The 24,235-nt window shown below is 33.5% G+C and overlaps 1 protein-coding gene across 1 annotated transcript in view; it reads left to right on the forward strand.

Moving 5' to 3' along the window:
* Nucleotides 1-10,716, forward strand: part of rpa1 (replication protein A1) — a 39,669-nt gene extending 28,953 nt beyond the window's left edge. Inside the window, exons 14-17 of the mRNA XM_073817746.1 lie at nucleotides 4,694-4,870; nucleotides 6,275-6,382; nucleotides 6,709-6,795; nucleotides 10,087-10,716. Coding sequence (XP_073673847.1) covers nucleotides 4,694-4,870; nucleotides 6,275-6,382; nucleotides 6,709-6,795; nucleotides 10,087-10,191 — 477 coding nt within the window. The 3' untranslated portion in view covers nucleotides 10,192-10,716. The remainder of the gene's footprint in view (nucleotides 1-4,693; nucleotides 4,871-6,274; nucleotides 6,383-6,708; nucleotides 6,796-10,086) is intronic.
* Nucleotides 10,717-24,235: the final 13,519 nt, after the last annotated feature.

The raw sequence follows: 24,235 nt of genomic DNA on the forward strand, positions 1-24,235 counted from the left end.
TTAAGAGATTATACTACAGATAAGCTGCATAATAAATCTGACCTTGTCTGCTGCCTATTTTTGGTTTTTCTGGCATGAACGTAGGAGTAGGGTTGTCACGATACCAGCGTTTAAGTAGTTGATAGCAGTTCCAGAGATTAGATTGTATTAATTGGCAATTATAGATGACAATTTCAATACCACAGCAAAATAATTTAAATATTAACAAGGTGTGCATGTGGTGTTTTAGTATTTCTAAATTAAATTAGCATATTAATTTTTTTGTTTTATTAATATAATTTGTATTTATTTTTTTTAAATGATACAATTTATCTCCTTAATGATGGTTTGGTTGCAGTGGACTTATTAAAGGAATACTATTATTATTATTATTGGGTTAATATCATTGACATTAACCTTTGAGATTATTGGTGTGTTTACACATTGTCCTATCCACCTTATTCTTCAATGTGGAAGTAAGCCTATGGCTGAGACTTAACGAGACGAATAAAAATGTGCCTTAAACGGGGCAAAATTAAAGAGGTATATCCCGAAAAGAAAGAGAAAGAGCTTGCCAGGTGTAGTGTTACAATGAAAAGGAGAGGGGCTGCAGAATAAAGCCACAATAACTGAGTTTGTGAAAAATAGGAAGACTGTTTTCATAAGTTAGAAATCAATTATTAAAGCAGAAGGAAAACTGAAGAAGACTGTTTTCTCTGCATTTTAAATTTCGGTAGTATGTGATTTAGCATAGAGACACTGGGTGTTGCATGATACTGCTATTAAACACTGCATCATTAGTCAAGTGTGGTTGCAAACCAAAATAGCAGCATGTAAGACTCGCATGTAAGACAAGCATGTAGAATGAAATGGAGCCTCGCAATCTGGTTGGGGCTTAACAGCCCAGACTTTGCCTTTATTTGAACATGTACACTGGTAAATAAGATGTCTTTGAGTTATAGGTCGAGTTATTGTATAAACTGCTACTGTTCATGTCTGTCTTTCTTCAGTTACAAAGAAATTAAATTATTTGAGGAAAACATTCCAGGATTTTTCTCCATATAGTGAACTTCAGTGGTGGCCAATGGGTTGAAGGTCCAAATTGCTGTTTCAATGCAGCTTCAAAGGGCTCTACACAATCCAAGCCAAGTAATAAGGGTCTTATCTACCCAAAAGATTGGTCGTTTTCTAAAAAAAACAATTTATATACTTTTTAACCACAAATAAATCAAGTGAACTAATACTTTAAGCCTGACTGTAGGTGTTTGGGTACTTGTGATTTAAAATTTACCTTTTTTTTTTCTAATACCTGGCCCCTCATGGACCACTGGCCAGGATGTTAACCCTATCAGAGATTATTCTCTGTGACGAAATGCACTCATGCCTTCATCCTGATCTCGTCCTATCTGCTCTGTTGGGACACAAGGTTAGGCCGCTAAAAGCTCACAGCCAGTTGTCTTTAACTACACTTCTCACCAAAAAAAAAAAAGTTTGTGTCCTAGTTTTCTGTTCCATGTTGCCTGAATGAAATTTCTTGTCAAAGTTATTGGAAGAAAATTTAAAATTAATTTCCAGGCCAAGAGAAGTAAGGAATATTTCTCTATTGGATGTAGATTTTAATTCATTTTTTGAATTAATTAGCAAGGAAGTGTACTTTGGAAATCTTTATAAAAATTTGTTTTATAAAAATTCTTGTTTTTTTTTAGCTAAAAATACGTTGATCAAAAGGTATAGAAACCACATTGGGAATAGAAAACAAGTTCTTATTAAAACAGTTCGTTTTTAGATGTACTGGGAACAAGGGATTTTCATGTTTGATTTGGTTAATAGTACTTTAACATCTGCATTTTTTCCATCCATGCTTATAGAATGAATTAAATGACTTTCCAAACTGCTATTCTATCTTCTCTATAAAAATGTTTTAATTGTTAGCCATATTGACTGGCAACTAGAAAAAATGTTCTGCTCTGCACCCTCTGTGAGGACCCATTCATCTACCGAACGAATGTGACAATTACATAGGTATTTACTGGATTAATTATTGTATTTCAGAGAGGCGGAAATGTTCAGAGGGATTTTTTTTGTCACTAAGTGAAATGACAGTAATTTATGAGGATATTTCACTTATTGAATAGCAAGCCTTTTTTTCTGTCTGCTTTCTGCTATTGTCATTCACATTTCCCGGGAGGCTTTTCATTTATTTGAAGTGACACAGAATATCAATTCCAGCCCTTTGAGAAGTTAATTGGGGTCGAATTCTCAAAGCGAAACAACTGGGTGGTCAGCAGTAAACCTGTTAGAAGAGAAATCAATTACAGTAGTAACACGTTTTTGCCATTTGTTGTTGTTTTCGTATCCCATTTCCTTAGAAAATATGGGGTTAAGACTTTGCCAGAGGCTCTGTATAGATTACAGTCCAAAGAGAGATGATAAATCCACTGCGTGCGGAATTCTCAGTCCTCGCAAAGGCAAAGTGCCCTTTTTTGCATTTCATTAAAGAGTCAATTTTACAGCATAAATATGAATCAAGCCCTGATTTTTCTGAGGAGTATGAGTTTCCTAAGCCCACTGTAGGTCATTGCAGAAGAATCTCATTTTAGTGCTTTCATCAACACCGTTGTCTCCAAGGAAAGCATGAGTGCTGTGTTTGTGTAGGAAAGATTTAGTTTAATGTTTCTCCAGAGCCTTGTGAAGAGCAGAGTCATGCTCGTGTCCAGCCACTGACCCCTTTTTCACCCTGTAATCCGCAATCTCCTGTGTCTGTCCTCCATCTTTTTTCTTGATGTGCGATCTGTGTAAAACAATAAGGTGCCCTTAGCTGACTCTTCAAGATTTTGTTTAACCCCCTTTATCCTCTCACCCTCAAGCACGCAATTTCTTTTATTTGTACTCCCTTTACCTTCTAGATGAGGTGTTTTCCATAAAAAGGTTGCAAAATAGGACCTGAAAATGCATATTTTATTTAGTAAGAATTTCCAGAAAATTCATTTTAACCCATTTGTTTGTAGCAATAACAAAAAAAAAAAAAAAAAACATAAGGTAAAATTCTTGACCCTGATACAAATATTGATTTTATTAAAGCTATCTAAGTGTTGGAATGTTTAGGACCAAATGTTGGTTTGTAGTTGTTAAATGTATTTCCCATAAATTAAAGAGATACTTGACCTTTTTCTTGCAATAACTTTAAAGGATTAGTTCACTTCCATAATAAAAATTTACTGAAAATTTACTCACCCCCATGTCGTCCAAGATGTTTTTTTTCTTCATTAGAAAACAAATGAAGGGTTTTGAGGAAAACATTCCAGGATATTTCTCCATATAGTGGATTTGTATGGGGATCAACGGGTTGAAGGTCCAAATTGCAGTTTCAAAGGGCTTTAAACAATCCCAGCCGAGGAATAAGAATCTTATTTAGCTAAAAGATTGGTTATTCTCTTAAAAAAAAAAGTATATACTTTTTAACCACAAGTGTTCGTCTTGCACTAGCTCTGCAATGCGCGTCCATGGTTCAGTCTTTGTCTATGTACTTCGGTTCAGTAAGGTAAGGTGAAAAACTCCATCTCATTTTCTCCTCCAACTTCAAAATCGTCCGACATATTGTTTTACCTTTTTTTTTCCTTTTGAAGGTCCTTTTGACTTTCATCACATGTTCTCTTTGTAAACACTGGGTTGGGGTGTAACGCGGGACCTTTCCGAAATGACTATGTAATGCATAATGTCAGACTGGTGGAAGACGGGCATTTGTGGTTAAAAAGTATATATTTTTTATCGTTTTGGTAGATAAGACCCTTATTTCTCGGCTGGGATTGTTAGAGCCCTTTGAAGCTGCATTGAAACTGTAATTTGGACATTCAACCTGTTGGGTCCAATTGAAGTCAACTATATGGAGAAAAATCCTGGAATGTTTTCCTCAAAAACCTCAATTTCTTCTCAACTTGAAGACATGAGCATTTTGGATGACATGGGGGTGAATAAATTATCGGGATATTTTATTCTTGAGTGGAATAATGGAATAATAAGTCTTGAATGGTTGAGCTTGATCAATGTGGTTAACATTGAAAATAAGATATTTTACATGCTAAAACCTTCTTTATAATAGTGTATCTGATACATCTAATGATTCTCACAACAAAAACATGGTGTCTGTGCCTCTAAGGCTTTCAATGAAGTCATTGGGATACCACAGTGTACCGTCATTGCAGGAAGTGCCAACTGCACAAAATTATTCCTAGTATCGCTGTGTCTCCCTTTTCATCTCTAGCCCCAGTGGCTGTGCACTTCCTGTCCTCCCATTGTCTCTTCTGCATACATTTAGCACAGAGCCTTTGACCTCCCCTCCAGGTGCTCTACGGCTGCTGTTTCCCTTCTGCCTTCAGCCCCTGTTCAGAATCCCCTTTAATGTTTATGCATAACCTCTGTTTTGCATATCCTACTTTGAAATGAATATAGGCGAGATTTTGTTTTGCCTTTCTGCTTGGCCCATTTTGGAAGCAGCTTGCATTTACGTAGTTTTTCTTTTTTAAAAGAGTATATATCATGTTATGCAAGTTCTGCATCTACCACTTGTAACATAGAATGGTGGTTAAGTTGTACAGTATCCATCAAAAGTTTGGACACAACTGTCTTTGTAGTAAACTGCTGTTTTGTTTAATTTGTTTAATCAGCTTTGTATAAAATGTTGTTTTAAATAATGTCAATTGTCTTCTCTTCCCAGGCTGATTATTTCTCTTGCATCGCCACCATAGTCTACATCCGTAAGGAGAACTGCTTATATCAGGCCTGTCCCAGTAAAGACTGCAACAAGAAGGTGGTGGACCAGCAGAATGGCATGTACCGCTGTGAGAAATGCGACAAAGAGTTCCCCGACTTCAAATATCGTCTCATGCTCTCGGTAAGGGACTTGCCCTTGGTTTTCCTGCCCCTTCTGAAATAACACATCAAACTCCTCCAGTCAGTATTCTCTGGTTGTCTTAAAATAAATATCTCTGCCATCCCCTTTATGCTCTCTGAAAATAGTCATGTCTGAAATGAATTTGTAGCCGAGTTTGTTGCTGTTTTCCTCCTCTAAATGCATCGTACATCTGAGGCCACTTTGTTTTGCTCTTCATCAGCTCAGACTGTTTTTAGTTAATTGCCCCTTTTTTGTATTTAAAGCTGCGTCTCGAATTCCGGGACAGGATAGAAATGGTGCAAATAAATCTTGCTGCTGGTCTGCAGCCAAAAATGTTGTAAAAATAGAAACTTTCAAATGTTATTTTACTCTATTTAGACTCCAGCATCTAGAAATGTAGAAATAAGTCAGTTTCTCGCTTTTCATCCCATCTGCACAGCACTGCACAGTCTGTAACACTAGATCTGATGTGCATGGCCTCAGTTTTTAGATCATCACCACCAAATTTGTGGTTTCAGCTTGGCCTGTATTTGTTGGATGTGACTAGGGCTGTCACGATTCCTCTATTCATTTCGAAACCTAGTTTTTAAAAAATCCTTGATTGCATTTAGCACGTCAAGTAACTGTCAAAATATTGGAAGTGATGCATTCCATAGATGAGAATCCATGAAATGCATGATTAGAACGTTTATCAAGGCTGCATGATATTAAACTTACTTAAAAATCATAAAGCATAATGTTATTGTGAATTCTGGGCGACTCAATTCACAGTAAATGCTGCTCCACACAAACTGTTATCATTTACATGTTTGGATCTGTTTCATCAGATTTGTAAAGTAAATCATGTATAAACTTGCACAAACTCAGGAGAATTCATTAATATTTGTTGCAGTTTCTTCAAGTGAAACCAAATTTTAAATTTTTTGTTTGCAGCCTATATGATATGACTAGTTTTTCTCAAGAGAAATGGTAAAATACTCATTAGGTGACTCTCAGAGCAGTTTTAGAGATCATGTTTATGTGTTCATATATTGAGGCGGCAGAGGTTGAAAACACAGTGAGCATGACATATGCTTCATGTTTTGGTTTAAGTGTACTTACCTACTTTTAATTTATCTTTCCAAATTTAGCAAATTCTGTGACAATGCGCGTTATACAGTAAATTGTGTTTTAATGACTGGATTCTGCGATTTCATTCGTGTTTTCTGCCTTGTGGAAATCATAAGGCCCTATATTTATCTGAGTACTCGATTAAGCACCAGAATAACTGACCTTTATTTGTCAGAGTACTCTATTAATCACCAGAATTACTCGATTGCAAAAAATAATCGTTAGTAACAGCCCTAGAAGTGAAATAATTGTTGATTTTTGTGCTTTTTATTAATTGTCCTTTCATTCTGTCAGGCCAACGTTGCTGATTTTGGAGACAACCAATGGGTGACTTGCTTTCAGGACAGTGCAGAGATCCTCCTGGGCCAAAATTCGGCTTATCTCGGCCAACTCAAGGACTCTGTGAGTTTCTTCTTCCTGTCTGCTTCTCACTCTCATTCTTTTTTTCTACGCTTTCCATCCGTGTGGTACATGAAAGTATGGCCTCGAGGATTGGCCAGCGTTTTACAAAGACGCTCTGAGAAGCAGCACATTGTGTATGAATTGGAGTTCTTTCTGTGGCATGTTTATGAAATAGGCTTTTAAGCCCAAGGATTTTTAACAAGGTCTTACTCCAAGAGGTTGATTCAATCTCTCATGCAGTGTTCTATATTAAGAGACAAACAGTGTTCTTACACAATGTGTTGTTTGCAATCCTTTTATATTATTGTCTTGCCTTGCTTTTACAGAACGAAGCTGCATTTGATGAGGTCTTTCAGCGTGCAAACTTCAATACGTTTGTCTTCCGGAACAGAGTGAAGCTGGAGACCTACAATGTAAGTTTAGGAGAAAAAAAATCTGCAAATTAGTTTGATTTCATACAAATTGTGAAAAACTGTATGTGACCTTGGACCACAAAACCAGTCGTAAGTAGCACTGGGTATATTTGTAGCAATAGCCAACAATACATTGTCAAAATGATTGTATTAAGGTAAGATCATGTTCCATGAAGATATTTTGCAAATTTCCCACTGTAAATATTTCAAAACTTAATTTTTGATTAGTTATATGCATTGCTAAGAACTTCATATGAACAATTTTTAAAGGTGATTTTCTCAATATTTAATACCCTTGGATTCCAGATTTTCAAATTGTTGTATCTTGGCCAAATATTATCCTATCCTAACAAACCTTTTAAAAATTGATCTTTATGACTGGTTTTGTGATCCAGGGTCACACATTTCATTTAAGAAAATAAAAAAGAATGCATTAAGTTGACTTTAACAAAAGTTCATTGGATGAAGGAATCTGAACAAAACGTCACCTGTTTTTCGCACCTTTTGATGTGATTGAGATTTATGGAAATCGACACAGCATCTCTGCCGCCCCGTCCATCACGGCGCTGCTGATGAAAATTGCTCTGTGCCTTGTTCTTTCTCCGCATGACGTTCTACACGAGAGCCGTGTGAAAAACTTGTTGACAGATGAGCTGTGAATATTGAGGATGTTTGTGGTGTTTGTGTGAACCTAGAGCCAAGAACACCACCTACTCCATTTGCCGTCCTCAAACACACCTGCTCACTCGATGCAAAGAACAACATCACCTTTTTTTCTTATCAGAGTTGAGATTCATGTTACTTCTCAAAATTCAAATTAACTTCAATTTGACTCCATTTCATATTAGCTACATATAATTTATAGCTTTAAATTGGCTAGCTTATTTCTTTAATCGAGTTACGCATACAGTGCTGCTGCAGTCGCTCTCTGTGTAATGCGATTTATTATTCTGCAGGGAAATTAGTATGCATCTAAAATGCTGTATCAGTATCTGAATTCCCAGCCATCACATTGCTGGAGATCGTTAAATTACATGTTCAGGTAATGAAATCAGAATACAAGGCCACAGTCAGCACTGGTGAAGGTCATCTTTAGCTTGGTGTATGAAAATATAGATCTTATTAGGGTTAGGAGTTTCTCCAGGTATATACATGGAATATACAAGTTCGGAGTAAACTGTCCTCAGTTTTGTTCAGTTGACCAAATGAGCCTGTACTTAAATTAGTTGACTAACAATAAAAAAAAATCCTGATAATTTACTTACCCCTATGTCATCCAGGATGTTCATGTCTTTCTTCAGTTGAAAAGAAATTAAGGTTTTAGAAGAAAACATTCCAGGATTTTTCTCCATATAGTGGACTTCAATGGGAGCCAATGGGTTAAAGGTCCAAATTGCTATTTCAGTGTAGCTTCAAAAGGCTCTAAACAATCCAATCCAAGGAATAAGGGTCTTATCTAGTGAAACGATTGGTAAAGATTATTATTATTATTTTTTTTTTTTTTTTTTAGAAAATGGCAGATCGTTTTGCTAAATAAGACCCTTATTCCTCGGCTGGGATTGTGTAGAGCCCTTTGAAGCGGCAACTTGTACCTCCAACACATTGATCCTTATTGAAGTCCACTATATGGAGAAAAATCCTGGAATGTTTTCCTCAAAGACAAACCGGTGTGTTCATAATTAAGATAATACATTAAAATATGTTCACACTGAGGGACTCATATGCAACTATTATAGAAGGTTCAAATGCTCACTGATGCTTCAGAAGGAAATGATCAGGATATTTTTATTCTGGAAGTGAACTAATCTTTTAAGAATCAGACTAAATGGAGGCCATTTCATACTATAAATTGAAGTCATGATTGAATAAGTACAATCAGAGTTTGCCTATTCATGAAGAAAAAAATAAACATGTCAGGGAATTTTGAAATTAATTTCCAAACCTGGAAAATGATATATATAATAATAATAAAAAAGATACAATCTTAAGTTATGGGAATTTTAGCTCGGTTCATTAGTTGGAAATGTGGGGCAGATGATTATTAATAATTGCTACAAATTAATTTCTAATTATTCATATTTTATTTGGAAAATGAAAGGTATTAGGAACCTTGTAGAATGAATACACGTAGAAACGTACATAATTGGAACATGTTTTGGTAATTACTACTATTATTTAGAATAACCCAAATGTCACAACAGATTTATGTGTACGCAAGTTGTGAATCCCGTGGGTGTGTGAAACTTTTCTGCACGCATAACGCTTTATGCAATTAGTGAATGAGACCAGTGAACCTAAAAGTAGTGTTTAGATGTTTTCCTGCCTCTTAATCGAGATTGAAGCCAATACATCTTTTTTCTTCTGGTTCCAGTTTGAAATAGTTTTTCTGCAGATGATCTAATTGTCATTGAGAAATAAGCAAGCTGTGATAAGTTGCAATTAATAGAAAGCTGTCTTGTTTTATAGTCATTAAATGTTAGCCAAATAGCATGCATTAATTTGTTTGCTATTAAATTGCTGTTCATCTTTTTCCATTACTGCTCTGTCTGTTTGTTAAAATATCTACAGGTTGTTTGGTGACATTTTTTGGTTTTGTCAAAGCTTTTGAATAGAGTAGCGTTTGTCATAAACCATTACAGGCTATGAACTTTTGCTTTCAAAGCTTTGAAAGAAAGATTAAATTGGCAAATGTAGACTCCAAGATTGCTACAATTTAGTGGAGGCTTAAAGATTGTGCTAGACTTAGTCCTGCTATGTCAAAACAACATGAAATCTTCAAAATGCTGCTTATGCAGTTTCATTTGATTTGCTTTTGTATCCTGTGGCTCTTAATGGGAATGATTTTATTAAAGCTTATTAATGTATGGCTGATTTACATTTAATCTGCCCTTTGTCTCCAAGGCAATATCACATTTAAAAATGTTTAATGCCTGCAGTTGTGGCTAAATAGGTTTTTAGGATAAACTAATGGTGTTAGGAGTTTCCACAGGGGTCATTAGAAGATGCTCATAATTTTTACAAAACTATGAGAGTAGTCTATTTACAGGTTATTCTTAGCTCATGCCTCTATATTACGTTTCTGTTTCCTCCCAAGATCATTCCTTGTTTTTACTTGCTTCATGAATATAACTCAAAATACTTGCGGCTGATTTGCGCTTAAAAATAGGAACAATTCATATTCAAACTGAAAACATTTGTTCCCTCAGGAGACCCTACAACTGTTTTTGGATAAGAATGAATTGAAAATTTGTGGATATGAATGCTATAATCACTTTTGTTTTGTCTTCATAGGATGAATCGCGCATTAAAGTGACCGTGGTGGACGCCAAGCCTGTTGACCACCGAGAATACAGCAAACGGCTGATCATCAACATAAGGAAGTTGGCTGCACAGTAAAACCGCCAGTGTTACACAGAACAAATCCCTCAGCCATTGTGTGGCACTTGAGTTTTTCTTATGGTATCGTGCGTACTAATTGTATAGCATCTTTGTTTTATGTTTCTTTAGTTTTTGTTATCCTCCATTTTGTTTCAGTCAGTAATTTTACAACTTTTTCAAAAACTGCAAGATTGGATTAGTTTGTGCTGTTGTCCCCAGGGTTGACTGATTGCAAAGGGCCTGAAGTTCTTTAGAAATTGCTGACGTATTTTGTGAAGTCAAGATTGTAGAAGAGACAAATCGAGAAAAAAATGGACTTGGAGTTCAGAGAATTATAAATCAGTGCACATTCAGGGGTCCGCTACTGTGATTTAGATTGTCTAGAGGAAAGTACAACCCCTTTCTCTGTAAGAAAGCCTGGACCAAAACTGCAGAACATCGACACACCTATTCACACCTGTGCTTACCAGACGCACACTGTATTTATATAGATATACACTGTATGTCTCTTATTACATATAATAAAGCTTTTTGTGTTCTCGAGTCTGTGTTTGTGGTTTTATTTGTGGTTCTGTTTATTTCTGCTTCATAATGCTATGAGTATTAAACACTATGGTGCTTTTTGCTGTAAAATGCTCACTTTTCATAAATTGCCAGGGTATTGTGACTAAATTACAGTCGAAGTCAAAAGTTTATGTACACATTGCTGAATCTGCAAAATGTTAATTATTTTGTCAGAATAAGAGGGATTGTACAAAATGCATATTTTTATTTAGTGCTGAGCCGAATAAGATGTTTCACATAAAACATGTTTACATAGAGAGAAACTAATAGTTGATTTTATAAAAATGATTCTGTTCAAAAGTTTACATGTGATTCTTAATACTGCATTGTTACCTGAATTATCCACAGCTGTTTTTTGTTTAGTGATAGTTGTTCATGAGTCCCTTGTTTGTCCAAAACAATTAAGATGCCTGCTGTTCTTTAGAAAAATCTATCAAGTCCCACAAGTTCCTTGGTTTTACAGCATTTGTGTGTATTTGAACCCTTTAAACAAAGACTGTATGGTTTTGAGATCCATCTTTTCACACTGAGGACAACTGAGGGACTCATATGCAACTATTATAGTAGATTCAAACACTCCTTGATGCTTCAGATGGAAACATGATGCATTGAGAGCTGGGGGGTGAAAATTTTTGAACAGAATGATGATGTGTGCATTTTTCTTATTTTGCCTAAATATATATATTTTTTTCTTTTAGTACTGCCCTTCAGAAGCTACAGAAGGTGCATGTTCCTGGAAGACAAAAGTTTAATTTACCCTGATCTTCAAATTCAAAAAGTTTTCACCCCGCCCCCCCAGCTCTGAATGCATTGTGTTTCCTTCTGAAGCATCAGTGAGCATTTGAACCTTCTATAATAGTTGCATATTAGTCCCACAGTGTGAACATATTTTAATGTATAATCTTAATTATGAACACACCGGTTTGTAGTGCAAACAGTTTTACTGTTTACTGCACGTTGCTATTTATCAATATCAACTAACTTTGTGTTTGCAATGCAGAAGTGGTACATAATCTGCATTTGAAGTAGCATTTAGATGCATTCACACAGACTGTTTATTCCAGGACATGAGTGCAGTTAACCTGCAGTTACAAATGCATTATGAATTTTTTGATGTTTAAAAAAACATGGAATACTGATTTTTGAAATGATTTGGGCGTGGGGGATAGGAAATATACTTAAAGATTTTTAAGTCAAACCGCTGCAGTCTGTTACTGATTTAATGGCAGTGGATGGGCATCAAGCCTTTGAAAGTAAAGAAAAACATGCACAGATAAATCCAAATTAAACCCTGCGGCTCGTGACGATACATTGATGTCCTAAGACACGAAACGGTTGGTTTTCGTGTGAAACTGAACAGTATTTATATCATTTTTTACCTTTGATATCCAGCCATGTCCAACAATTGTCCCGAGCTCATGCTCAGCGTGTACGCGCTCTGGCGTAGTATACGCAAACTCCGGAAGCGATCTGTCGTGTGTACGACACTCATTGTTTACACAGAGCACAGAGATTGTGGGTATAGCGGCTATTCAAATTGGTAATTACTTGCGTTTATCCTGATTGTTTAAACCGATTTAAAGCTAAAATATTAAGTTTACTTGCGCGAACTCATCCGGGTCCGTTGACATTTCACCGATTTCCTCTAACGGCGTTTGCGTATACTACGCCAGGGCGTGTACACAGGTTACGCGCCGGATGCTGAGCTGAGTTGAACATTGCTGGTCCAAAAGGTAAAAAATGATATAAATACTGTTCAGTTTCTTGCAAAAACCGATCATTTCGTGTCGTAGGACATCAGAGTATCGTCACGAGTCGCAGGGTGTAATTTGGATTTGTCTGTGCATGTTTTTTTTTTTTTTTACTTTCAAAGGTTTGGTGCCCATTCACTGCCATTAAATCACTAACAGACTGCAGCGGTTTGAGTTAAAACAATCTTCGTTTGTGTTTTACTGAGGAAACAAAGTCAAAACAGAATTTTAAATGTATTTTAATTAGGGCTGGGACACGATTAATCGCGATTAATCGCATCCAAAATAAAAGTTTATGTTAACATACTAAATGTGTGTTTACTGTGTGTATATATAATGTATGTATAAATACACACACAAACATGTATATTAAAGAAAACTGAAAATAAAAATTAAATTAAAATAAATAAAATATTTATAATTCTATATATAATCTAAATTAGATACAAATATAACTATCCACACATATAAGTATTTTTTAAAGGCTTTACATGTATGTGTGTGTATTTATATATACATAATAAATATACACAGTAAACACACATTTAGTATGTTAACATAAACTTTTATTTTGGATGCGATTAATCGCGATTAATCGTGTCCCAGCCCTAATTTTAATACTGTAAATGTGCTCCTGCAGTCCTCAAACCTACATCACCCAGATGCAGACGTTGATTCAGCGTTGTGTAAGTAAACCAATTGCGTCGATTTTACTTTAGAGTTGTGGGATGTGTCTCCAATGTGTTTAGTTTAGGACAGCTCAGTGTGTGTATGTGTGTGAATGAGAGCGAGTGAGTGAGTGCGCGTGTCCGAGCCCGAGGCGCGCCCCTCCCTCGTCTGATCCCCGCAAAGCAGCGGATGAGAGTGAATGAGAATGATGCGGTGACCAGTGCAGGTAGTTGGCGAGTGTATGTGCAGTGTATTTCAGTGCAGCCAGCAAAATAAAGCACCTAAATTCTTTGGCAAGACGGCCTCTTTGTTTTTATATGCTACCATCACACTAAACAGCGTGAAGTTTAGGGAGTTAACCCCGGGAGGAGAACTTCCCTGGAGAAGACGGATCTCCCCTGTGTCTCCCAACCACGGTTTGGAAACAGAAACAGGAAAGGTTAACATTAGTTTTGAATGGCATAATTTACCTGACGTTGATTCAACATTACCCCGATGAGCAAAACGATTCTGGATTGACGTCGGAGATCAACGTTGTTTCGACACAATGGGAAACATTGAACTTTTAATAGAGGGTTTGCACTTTTGTCATGATTTGACAGTCAGTTACCCGGATGCGCAGATATAATATCAGCATGGATTGCACGGTTGATGTATTACTAAATAGATTGTTCTGCTATTTAGGCTGTCTAAAACATGTCGAAGCTGTTAAATCATTTAGAGATGTGCTTATTAAGCAGGAAAGGGAGCAATATTTTGACAAACTAAAGTTAATAGGTGGTAAAGATACATACGAGCAGTATTAATTAAGATACTAGCCTAATATTTCACCTACCCAACTGGAAATGATGAAACAGGAATGTTGTAAGGATTCTTGTCCTGGCCAACCACAAACGCCTTTTGTTACTCGTTTTTTTGCACTCTTGATTTGTTATAACAAACATTTTTCCCGGTCTGACCGATTAGTACAGCTTAAAACATGACAATAACTGACTATTTTCGTCAGCAATAATGAGCAAACTATGCCAGTTTTGTTCAATTCAGTGGCATTGTTTATTAAAGGAGTAGTTCACTTTCAGAACAAAAATTTACAGGTAATGTACTCACATCCTCGTCATCCAAGATGTTCATGTCTTTCTTTATTCAGTCGTAAAGAAATGTTTTTTGAGTAAAACATTTCAGGATTTCTCTCTATATAATGGACTTCTATGGTGCCCCCGAGTTTGAACTTACTAAATGCAGTTTATATGCAGCTTCAAAGGGCTCTAAATGATGGCAGCCGAGGAAGAAGGGTCTTATCTAGCGAAACGATTTCTATACTTTTTAATCTCTACACAGAGTACACACAGAGCTAGACAAGATGAGCATTTAAGGTTAAAAAGTATATAAATTGTATTTTTTTTTTTTTTAGAAAATAACTGATCGTTTTGCTAGATAAGACCCTTCTTTTCTGGGCTATGATCGTTTAGAGCCTTTTGAAGCTGCATTTAAACATTTTTATCGGGGGCACCATAGAAGTCCATTATATGGAGAGAAATCCTAAAATGTTTTCCTCAAAAAACATATTTTCCTTACGACTAAAGAAAGAAAGACAAGAACATCTTGGATGACAAGGGGGTGAGTACGTTATCTGTTAAGTTTTGTTCTGAAAGTGAACTACTCCTTTAATGATCTTGAAAACACACTATTGGTCCAACCGTTCACCCTTGTAACCACATTGTCCTCTGAAACACAAGTCCTGCTTGAGTAAGTACTAGTCACAAATATTTAAAAATGTATTTTTAAGTGTTGTTTTTCTCCCTTGGTTACCACTGTTACATGTCAAGCATATAGTTTAAAGGTCCCATATTGTCAAAATCGAAATTTCCTGGCTTTTTTCATGATAACTGAGGTCTAGGGGCTATGTAACTACCATATGAGTTTCAAAACAGTCAATCCACAGTAAACTACACACAGCCTGCTTAAAGTAGCTGTTCATTTTCACGAGCCACTGTGACTTCCGTAACGATGTGACGTCCGATCTACTCAGTCACCGCCTTCAGTCACCACCCCGAGCACCAACCACCGCCCCACCCTTCTTTTGCCAAACCCCGACAACATCGTGTCCATAACATTGCTAAGCAACAACAACACGGAAACTAATCTAGAAAACCCTGTTCAGTCTATAGATCTCGAAACTACATCATTGCACAGGCTTCAAAACAACGTGAATATAAGAGACCAGTGGCACGTCAACTTCAGCCTCTTTCACACAGCGATTCCGGTAAATACACGGATAATGTGTCCCATGATTTGTTCCGGAGTTGTTTGATTTGGTTCATTCACAGTTGTTTTCCGGAATCTGTGCGTGCTTTACACACAACCCATAAAGACGTGACGTTTGGATGTGAGATGTAATGCGACGCGTACATTTCACTAAACTGAAACTAATCTGAACAAACTGTGCTTCAGCGCTGATAGTGCGGAGCTGGCTCTGCTTGATCGCTGCTTCATTCCACTTTGCACATATTTTTTCGTCGTGAAGAGTCGCATGATAACGTGCATCAATCACTACAACACTGCCTTTATGGTTCTGGCTTTTGTTCACACAGCGCTCCTTCCCATAATTTTCCAGAATCAGCGCGCATTGTGAAAGCTGCTACTAAAGTGTTTGAAAAAGAAAAAACATTAATGATCATTCTGAAATATCCTGTTGAGTATCAGCAGGCTAGGCTCTCTCTATGGCTCTGGGTTCGGCTACAACGATACATGACCATAGTTACCTGTGATTGGCCTGGCTGTGCGTCACTCAGAAAACAACAGGCCAATCAGAAGAGAGGCTCATGAATATTAATTAGATGGGCCAAAATCGACCTGTTTTTGACAGAGCTCCTAAAAAAGGAGCTGTAAAAATATATTGAGATGGATTTTGGCACTTATACCGCAAATATATATTCTTAAGGACAACAACTAAAATAAACCTCCAGAAATGTGTACAATATGGGACCTTTAAGATGCAGACCTCTTATAACGCTACCTTATAAAGTGAGTTTGGCCACTATTCACCTGGATTGTTCTAAGTTCTATTTGAAGATTGTGTGTCTTGGCGAATCTCTTGAAGTCTTGTTCTCTGGGCTTTCTGAGGGGAGCAGCAGTGAGATTATTGTTGTTCTCCTCTCCCATTACGTCCGCCGAATACTAAAAGACATCTCTATAAAGGCCCCAGTCCCCTTAAAACTGTTTGTTTCGGCCTATCGCTGTCTGATAATAGCCTCCTCTGGTGAAATCCCCCAGCAGCAAACACACAACACGACATAAACACCGCTCTAGCACACTGTTCACATCAGAGGTGCTTTGTTGTACGTGAAGGCCAAACAGCCTGTTTTCCTTTCATCCTTGTCTTCTTTCTTCGTCACCCCACCTTGGCACATCCTTCATTTCTTCTTCTGGGCTGCTGTGAACTGTAGTTTTGAGTGGCATTATTTCTGGTTTTAAGGTCGAGTTGATGAATCTGTTTGTTAATTCCAACTGCTCTGGTTAATGTTGGGTTCTAGAGTAAAAAAGTGCCGTACATGAAGTTGGACTGACATGAAAGTGCTTCTATAGCATCGTTTCCTGGTTTGTATAAATGCGCCTTGGCTTCATGAGGAATAGCGACATAATGAGTAGTATGTATTTTGTTGAAGCCTCAGGGCAAGTCCAGGCTTGGGATGGAGGCGGGCGCACATGGTACAAGTTTGCTCTTGTGCAAGTTTGTGCCCCTGGCTATTTTAAGAGCAACATTAAAATATGGTTTAATTTTTCTTTTTTTTATGTGATATTGACTGCACTTTAGTCAATAGTGTGAATATTTCCGTCTGAGGTGCTGTGTATTTGGTTCAGATCCAATACTGGTACTGCTGAGCTTGTGTTTTTTCACATTATAAGTTAAGAATTCTATTCCCAGTTGCGTTCATACTTCGAAGGCACTCACAAACTGTGCTTTATATAATTCACTGTTTTACAAACTTAAAACAATAGTTTAAAAGGAAAAAAGTTGCATTGTTTGCATTTATCGGGCCCTTATTGGTCTTCAAGCAAGGTGTGGATGATATATTTTTGAACAGCATTTAAAAAAAATTGCACACAATAAATATAGTTTTATTATATAATGGCCATTTAAATACAGAGTTAAAAAACAGCCAGGCACATTAGTACAACAATATAAAAAGTATAATAACAAAAGTTAAGTTAAATTAAATAAAATTGTTATTCCTTTACATACATCTACATGCTTCTACATTATATTCAGTTAATCGTGATTATTGTTTGACGGCACTAAAATTACGAACAAATTACTTAATTAAAAATAAAATTAAATAAACTCAAATAATAATAATAAAAAAACATTTATAATATAAATAATTAAATTAAAGAAATATACTAAAATAAAAACACTTTTATTCCTTTAAATTAATCTACATGCCTCTAAATTATATTTGAACATTTCTGATTGCGCACAATAAATAAAATTAAATTAGTGCTGTCAAATGATTAATTGTAATTAATTGCATCCAAAATATTTTTTATAAAATATGTATACACACACATACATCTATATTTTTAAGAAAAATATGTTGTTTATGTATTAAACATATTATAACATAAATTTTATGAATATAAATATACATGTAAATATTTTCAAAATATATACTGTATGTGTGTGTATTTATATATACATAATAAATATACACAGTACACACACATATATTATGCAAACAAAAACTTAGATTTTGGATGTGATTAATTGCGATTAATCGTTCGGCAGCACTAAAGCACCTTATTATTACTTATACTTTCCTTTTTTATGCTTAATTATATGTATGTATTTTTTTATTAATTTACTTTTATTGCATTTTATTTTAAACTTTATTATTATTTTTTTATTTCGAGGCAAAACTGGCTTTCATAGTTTGGTACAACTAGTGCCAATTTTAGATTTTTTTAGATTTTATTTTATTTTATTTTAGTATTTTAATTAAACTTTAACTCTAAGGAGAATTTTTCTCTTATATCTTTATGCAGCTGAAAACTGAAACTGTCTTCCATACTTTAGTGTCACTAGTGATTTTTTTATTTTATTTTGGATTTTATTTTATTTAAAAATATTTATTTTTTAATTTAATTTAATTTAATTTAAACTTTTACTCTAAGTGATTTTTTTCTCTTATATTTTTATATTATTATATTTTTAACCAGCTGAGACCTGAAACAGTCATTCATACTTTAGTGCCACTAGTGACATTTATTGATTGATTTATTGTTTTATTTTCCTTTTATATTTTAACTATATGAAAACTGAAATTGGCTTCCATAGTTAGGTACCACTAGTGCTATTTATTTGTTTATTTATTTTTAATGATTTATTATTATTATTATTAATATTATTAATATTTTTTATTATTATTTTAAATATATATAATTTTATTTTATATATATATATATATATATATATATAATGTATATGTATATAATGAATATGTATTTACATACATGTAAATACATTTAAATATTTTCAAAATATATACTGTATATATTATATTATATATACATAATAAATATACACAGTACACACAAATATATTATGTAAACAAAAACTTTTATTTTGGATGTGATTAATCACTTGACCGCACTAAAGCACCTTATTATAAAAATATAAAACATTCATCATTAATGAAGGAATCAATTATTTAATTGAAAATAAAATTCAATAAACTTAAATAATAATAATAAAAATAATAATAATAATAAACATTATAAATTATAATATTAATATTTACATAATAATAATAATAAACTCTACATGATGTATAACATTTCCAGCCTCTCGTCGACTTTGCATCTCAACGTTTTTGCATCATATTGCGTCATTATTGTTCTGTTATTTTTGTATTCTTTTTTTGTGTCATCTTATGATGAAGCCAAACAGATAAAGGCTTTGTCAACTGCACTTACCAGAATCTAAACATCCTGAAAGGTGTTCTAAATCCATTGAAGTGATAAGAACTGGGAAGAGAGTGGCAGAGAAGTTTCTGCTGGAGGATTATCTTAGACGCTTTGGAGAGAGATGCACTTTGCTATTACCCAGACTTCGAAAGGGCTCTTGGCAGGTCTCAGAGCGGCAGATAAAGGCAGATGTGTGTGGTAATGAAGATGCCGGTTTGCCTGGTTGCTTCCCTGGAGCTCGTCCTGCGCGGGAGTTATACGTTTTGCATTGCGCCGAGGCCTTCTGCCCTGATTAAGACCTCAAACGGTGATTTGGCTCAGGGGAGCGATGAAGATTATCTTGTAGGCTCGCACTGGTCTAGCCCTGCTTTTTGTGACAAGGCTGAGAAGTACAGATAGTGTGCAAAGTGCTCTCATTCTATCAAATGAAGTTAATGCGTACACCTTCTGCACCAAACGTTGACCTTAACTGTAAAGGGTGTTGTGAGAATTCAGCTAATGGCATCTTTTTCACTTCTTGCTTTCCTTGCTTTTCCACTTGCCTTCCTTTTTTTACTGTTAAAATACTTTATCTCATTCCAGTTTAATGTGCAAACCTGTAAGTAATTCTGTAAGTAAGCAATTCAAAAGTCCCTTACTGAATAGTATAAACATTTGTTTGGTATGAAAGCCTCAGAGTAAAAAACAATAAATGTAATTACAGCTTTGCATCTCATTACTGCAACTTTATGTCTTGCAAATTGTGACTTAAGTGTAACTTTATTTCATGTGATTTTACATCTCACACATTTTTAATTTATTTCTCATAATTGTGACTTTGTTTCTCACAGTGTGGCTGTTTCTGAAACTTTGCGACTTTATATTCTGCATTGTGACTGTATTTGTATTTTTATTAATGTATCTGGTACATTTTATGTATGTACCTTTTTATTATTTTAAACTGTCTTTTTTAATGCTTAATTTTATGTATGTATTTTTTTTTAGATTTTATTTACGATTTTAGATTTTTTTTTTAGATTTCATTTTATTTATATATATTTTGTATTTAAACTTTAACTCTAAAGAGTATTTTTATTTATATTTTTATTATATTTTTAATATTTTAGTTATATTTTTATTTAGCTAAAAACTAAAACTGTCTTCCATACTTTAGTGCCACTAGTGAAATTTATTATTTTATTTTTTATTTTATTTTATTTAAAACTTTTATTCTATTTATTATTTTATTGAAAACGGAAATTGGTTTCCATAGTTTGGTACCACTAGTGGTATTTAAATTAAATTAAATTAAATTAAATTAAATTAAATTAAATTAAATTAAATTAAATTAAATTAAATTTAATTTAATTTAATTTAATTTAATTTAATTTTCCTCTTAAATTTTTTAACTAGCTGAAAACTAAAACTGGTTTCCATAGTTTAGTGTCACTAGTGCCATTTTATTTTATTTTATTTTATTTATTTATTTTTTAATTTAATTGATTTAAACTTTTACTCCAAGGCAATTTTTTCTCTTATATGAAAACTGAAACTGTTTTCTATTGTTTAGTGCCGCTAGTGACATTTATTACTTTTTAATTTCATTTAATTAAATTTTTTATTTTTCCTCTTATAAACTAGCTGAAAACTAAAGCTGTTTTCCATTGTTTAGTGCCACTAGTGACATTTATTAATTTTAATTTCATGTAATTTATAATATTCCTCTTATATTTTTAACTAGCTGAAAACTAAAACTGTCTTCCATAGTTTGGTACCACTAGTGGCATTTTATTTATTTATTTATTATTTATTATTATTATTATTATTATTATTATTACTACTATTGTTTTATTTTTTATTTTTTTTATTTTCCTCATATTTTTAGCTAGCCTTAAAACTGATATTGGCTTCCATACCACTAGTGGCACATAATTTAATTTAATTTAATTTAATTTAATTTAATTTTATTTTATTTTATTTTATTTTATTTTATTTTATTTTATTTTATTTTATTTTATTTTATTTTATTTATTTTTAAATTTAATTGATTTAAACTTTTACTCCAAGGAAATTTTTTTTCTCTTATATATTTTTATCCAGCTGAAAACTAAAACTGTCCTTCATACTTTAGTGCCACTAGTGACATCTATTTTATTTTATTTTATTTTATTTTATTTTATTTTATTTTATTTTATTTTATTTTATTTTATTTTATTTTATTTTATTTGTTTTTCCTCTTACATTTTTAACTATCTAAAAAGTGATTTGGCTGAATTAACTTCCATAGTTTGGCATAATTTATTATTTATTTTTTATTTTATTTTATTGCATTATTATTATAATTATTACTTTTTTCTTTCGTATGTTTTTAACTAGTTGAAAACTGAAAATGTTTTCCATTGTTTAGTGCGGCTAGTGACATTTATTACTTTTTAATTTCATTTAATTAAATTTTGAATTTTCCTCTTATAATGTTATCTAGCTGAAAACTAAAGCTGTTTTCCATTGTTTAGTGCCACTAGTGACATTTATTAATTTTAATTTCATTTAATTTATAATATTCCTCTTATATTTTTAACTAGCTGAAAACTAAAACTGGCTTCCATACCACTAGTGACACATAATGTTTTTATTTAATTTAATTTAATTTAATTTAATTTTATTTTATTTTATTTTCAGTGACATTTATTAATTTAAATTTTATTTAATTTATAATATTCCTCTTATATTTTCAACTAGCTGAAAACTAAAACTGGCTTCCATACTTTAGTGCCATTTCTTTTTTATTTTTATGTATTTTTTACTTTTTTACTTGTGATGAAACTGGCCTCCATAGTTCTGTGTTCATTTATCAACTGTTTTAAGATGGAAACTGGCTTCCAAAGTTACAAGGCCTAGAAATGATGCATATAGTGTCACGCAGGTGTTTTGGAGGTGGTTGCCTGTCTGAAATGCTTCTGTGTTCATGCGTTTTGACTCTTAAACAGACTGTAAATCAGTAGTACCGATAATGCCAGCATGCAGGAGACAAATGCAGAGATAGCCCTCAGATGGGAGACCATAATTGTAATGGATGGAGAGAGGAACAGTACGTGGGCGTCTCACTTAAGATTCATGGGCCTGCCACAAATGCGGAGGCTTGGAGAAAAGAAAACATAGAGATAGAGAAAGAGAGTGTCAGTAAGACTTAACTAGCAGACCTCATAGCCAGAGTAGGGCTTGAGATGTGCATCAGGATAAGACTCTGGTGTTAGAGTAAGTTAGTTATATCGTCCTGCCCTTTCAATTAGATCTCGAAAACTCCACAGACAATTATGCAGTCGGCAGGTGCAACGTTGATACTTTTCATAATTGTAGAGATAAAAAGAAAGCAGGCTGTGTATCCTGCGAAAAAATGGTTGAGATTGAATTTGTAGATACAAATGACATTGTGACTCCTCTCCTGTTCTCCTCTATAATTGGATTAGGCTTCAGATAGGGTTTTTGTTTTCTGTTGTCAGATGCCGGATTACGAAGACATCTTCCTTCATGCCAATAAATAATACATTCTTGGCAGCAAAAGGGGTGAGTGTTGTTATTTCCCTGTGTAGCATCTATATCTGTCAGACAGGAGCTTTTTTACTCCAAATGTGGATCATTCCTTTTTATTCAGCTTCAGTCTGTAAATCCTTGTATAAGTGTCAGTCTGTGAAAATAAATAGAATTTTGGAGAGCATCCTTCTCATCACGACGACCCTCGTGACAATAATGTGAACGTGAATGGAATTCTGTTGCAACATCAAAGACGCAAATATTTGTCAAAACAGTGTTTCAGTATTCACTTCTTCAACTCCACAACAGATGGTTTCATCCATTTGCTTGCATTGAAGACACTGAAAATTGTTCTTACTAGGGTTGTCACTAACAATTATTTTGGTAATCGAGTAATCTGATAATTATATGTATTTGTAATATGATTTTATTGAACAATGCTGTTAAATACATAATGTATTATAAACAATAGAGCTAATGCACATTACGCATTATAACAAATGACTGCAGAAGGGAACCAACAGCCTAACATGCAATCTAATCCTTGTTTAATATTGAGTAAACAACACTTAATTTTGAATATTTTGCCAATTTTTTACTCTAAGGCAAATTTTTCTCCTATATTTTTATCCAGTTGAAAACTGAAACTGTCTTCTGTGGTTTGGTACCATTTATTATTTTATTTATTTTAATTTATTTTACATTTTCCTATAATATTTACAGCTAGCTGAAACTGAAAGAAGTGGCATCTGTAACTTGGAACTAGTTTCATTTTCTATTTATTTTTATTATTTTATTTTAATTTTATTCAATTTTATTATTTTAATTTTTACTCTAAGACAAATTTGTCTTTTATTTATCTAACTGAAAGCTGAAACTGTCTTCCATAGTTTAGTCCCACTAGTGACATTTATTATTTTTTATTTAATTATTGATTTATCTTTTAAATTTTACTCTTATAATGTTATCTAGCTGAAAACTAAAACTGTTTTCCATTGTTTAGTGCCACTAGTGACATTTATTAATTTTAATTTAATTTAATTTATAATATTCCTCTTTTATTTTTAACTAGCTGAAAACTAAAACTGTCTTCCATAGTTTGGTACCACTAGTGGCATTTTATTTATTATTATTATTGTTTTTTTAATTGGAATTGAATTGAATTAATTTAATTTTACATTTTCCTCAAATATTTTTAACTAGCTTTAAAAGTGAAATTGTCTTCCTTATCACTGGTGGCACATTATTTTTTATTTTATTTTATTTTATTTTATTTTATTTTATTTTATTTTATTTTATTTCATTTTATTTTATTTTATTTTATTTTATTTTATTTTATTTCATTTTATTTTATTTTAATTTATTTTAATTATATTTAAATATAAAAAACTGAAAACTGCAACTGGCTTCCATACTTTACTGCCACTAGTGACATCTATTTTATTTTATTTATTTATTTTCCCTCTTATATTTTTAACTATCTGAAAACTGAAACTGTCTTCCGTGGTTAAGGACCATTTATTTTATTTTTATTTTATTTAGTTTTATTTATTTTAAATGTTCCTATTATATTTTCAGCTAGCTGAAACTGAAAGTGACATCCA

This window comes from Garra rufa, chromosome 14 (genome assembly GCF_049309525.1).
Source record: "Garra rufa chromosome 14, GarRuf1.0, whole genome shotgun sequence".
Taxonomy (NCBI): domain Eukaryota; kingdom Metazoa; phylum Chordata; class Actinopteri; order Cypriniformes; family Cyprinidae; genus Garra; species Garra rufa.